This window comes from Aplysia californica, unplaced genomic scaffold, assembly GCF_000002075.1.
Source record: "Aplysia californica isolate F4 #8 unplaced genomic scaffold, AplCal3.0 scaffold00127, whole genome shotgun sequence".
In the NCBI taxonomy this organism is placed as follows: Eukaryota; Metazoa; Mollusca; class Gastropoda; order Aplysiida; family Aplysiidae; genus Aplysia; species Aplysia californica.
Window position 1 is genome coordinate 243,184 of NW_004797397.1, and position 2,500 is coordinate 245,683.

Consider the following 2,500-nt stretch of genomic DNA (forward strand, 5'->3'; position numbering starts at 1 on the left):
TAATAATAATAATAATAATAATAATAATAATAATAATTTTAATAATAATAATTTAAAAAAAACAATAATAATAATAATAATAATCATTATAAATGACATTTATATAGCTCTCAACCCCGATTAAAGTACACAGGCTCTGAGCGCTTTACAATACAGTACAACATACAACAGTGACATAAAACGTTGTTGTTCTGACTACAAGAAAATTACTCCAAATATTCATCTTATTAATTTAAAAACAGAAACGACTTCAGCTGACATTTGAATGAATCCAAAGATATCATTTTACTCACGATAGTACTTGTGACAAAAACAACAATGGAACTGCAAACTGTACCGAAATATTTACTCACGATAGTACTTGTGACAAAAACAATATAACGACAAACAGTACGGAAATATTTACTCACGATAGATGTATAAATTACGGACACCAATGAGATGACGAAGATAGAACTCCATAGAGGGAAGCCAGTCACTACAGTTTGGGAGGGGGGTAGGGGTGGGGTAGGGGAGATGAGGAAAGGGGGGGGGGAGGGGGCGGTGGAAACAAAAAGGAGTTGATCAATAGTACTAATATTAAGGTTAAGACAATAAATATAATTATGTACATCAATTGATATCTGGCATTATGTATAACACATACCGTATACCAGTTGGGACTTTTTTTTCGGGCGCTACTTGAATTTGCGACGTTCGCGATTTTTAAGAAATCCAAGAATTCATTTTCGCCCCTGTAGGTGGGGGGGGGGGCATAATTTTACTATTGGGGAGCAAAGAATACACTTGCCGTGATACTGCGAGTCGTAAGAGGCGACGAAAGGTGAGTAGGTCTGGTCGCCCGAAAATGAGTTTGTGGAAGGCCAACTACCCGACCCAATAAAAAAAACAGTAAGTTACAGAAACACGGACAAACACAGCTTTTTATTTTTCGATCTTGGGAGACGGAGGAGCTTCTGCATCAGCAGGAACGATGAAGGACAGCGGACAAAGCCGAGATGGCTCTCCTGACCTGAAACATTCTCTGTCGAACAAGTCTCTCCGGATTGCGTCGTGGAATGTTCGCACCTTGTATGAAGCAGGAAAGAGTTCCCAAGTGGCACAAGAGATGAAGAGATAACAAGGAAAGTGTTAGATTGGAAGCCACAGGGTAAAAGATCAAGGGGAAGACCACGTGGAACCTGGAGAAGAGTCATGTAAATGGATATACAGAAAAGTGGGAAGACATGGAATGGCCTTTAAGCGACAAGCCCAGGATAGGGAAAGGTGGAAAGTGTTTGTTCGTGGCTTATATCCTGATCCAGGGTAAGAAAGGCTATGATGAAGAATTCAAGTAGTTCAAAAAATGTTCAAACAGTCTTTGGTATTGTTCACAAGAATTCATTGAGGAGGCAGGCCTCGCCCCTGCCAGGAACAACTTAGGCTGTAGGGCTGGGCTTTGATCGCTTTGGCAAAATCCGGATAATATGTTAGTGCTACCTCTTCAGCAATTAAATGTGTTATGAACCGCTTCAGCAAATTCGTTAGGACCACTTCAACAAATGTTGTTGATATTGTTGTTGTTGTTGTTGCTGCTGTTGTTGTTGTTGCTAGTGTTTTGCTAAAACTCCTGGCATAAGAATGGATTAAGTCATACTTACATATCCTTTAGCATTAAACAGAAAAGTATTTAAAATATATGTTAAAAATGCATCATAACATGTCAGCAGCATGCTGACACGAACTGACACGAACTGACACATACGGACATGTACTATACTGACACGGACTGACATCATGTACTAACACATTCTGGCACATGCAGATACAAAATGACACAATTACGGACTCACTCTGACACAATGATATTATTAATATGACTTTACCTGCTTCGAGGGCAACAGCGGGTCCGAATAGGACAATGCCCATGTACCATATCTGAGGAGAAGAAAGAGAAAAATAATTAGCCGCTTCAAAGGACAAGGGGGCTATCCCGAAAAAATGCTGTTTTGAGAAAATCGAAGGTAAAGTTTTTGCCCCTTATTCAATTTATTTAAAACACAAGGCGAGTTTTCTCTATAACCAAACGAATATACACACCAATGAAACCAAACTTCTCCTATAGGTAGGGCAAAGCCCACTTTTTGGTTGTAGGTGAAGATTTCTGGAAACCCCCGAAATCTTGGTTAGCCCCTTTGTCCTTAAAGCGACCAATTATTATCGAAATAATGTTGTTGACGTCCACAGAGGCTAAGCCTTTTGGAAATAAAGCACTACTCACTACGGTGGTGCTTTTATGTTGGTTGGTGTGGGTGGGTAAACAACAGCAAAACGACAAATGTAACTGCAGTGGTCATTTAGTGCAGGGAAAGAGTAAGGTACATAAGCGGATCTAAAGGTACTCATGTATCTCTCTTTTAGACATAAAGGTACTCACGTATCTCTCTATTAGATCTAAAGGTACTCATATATTCATCTATTATATCTAAAGGTACTCACGTATCCCTCTATGAGGCCCAAA

The 2,500-nt window shown here is 39.4% G+C and overlaps 1 protein-coding gene across 1 annotated transcript in view; it reads right to left on the reverse strand.

Moving 5' to 3' along the window:
• The window catches only part of LOC101855095 (sodium-coupled monocarboxylate transporter 1), a gene marked incomplete in the record, with an annotated part of 32,830 nt that overhangs the window by 16,399 nt on the left and 13,931 nt on the right, over positions 1-2,500 (reverse strand). The window contains 2 exon segments of the mRNA XM_035969224.1: positions 411-478; positions 1,866-1,917. Of these exon segments, the coding sequence (XP_035825117.1) occupies positions 411-478; positions 1,866-1,917 (120 nt within the window).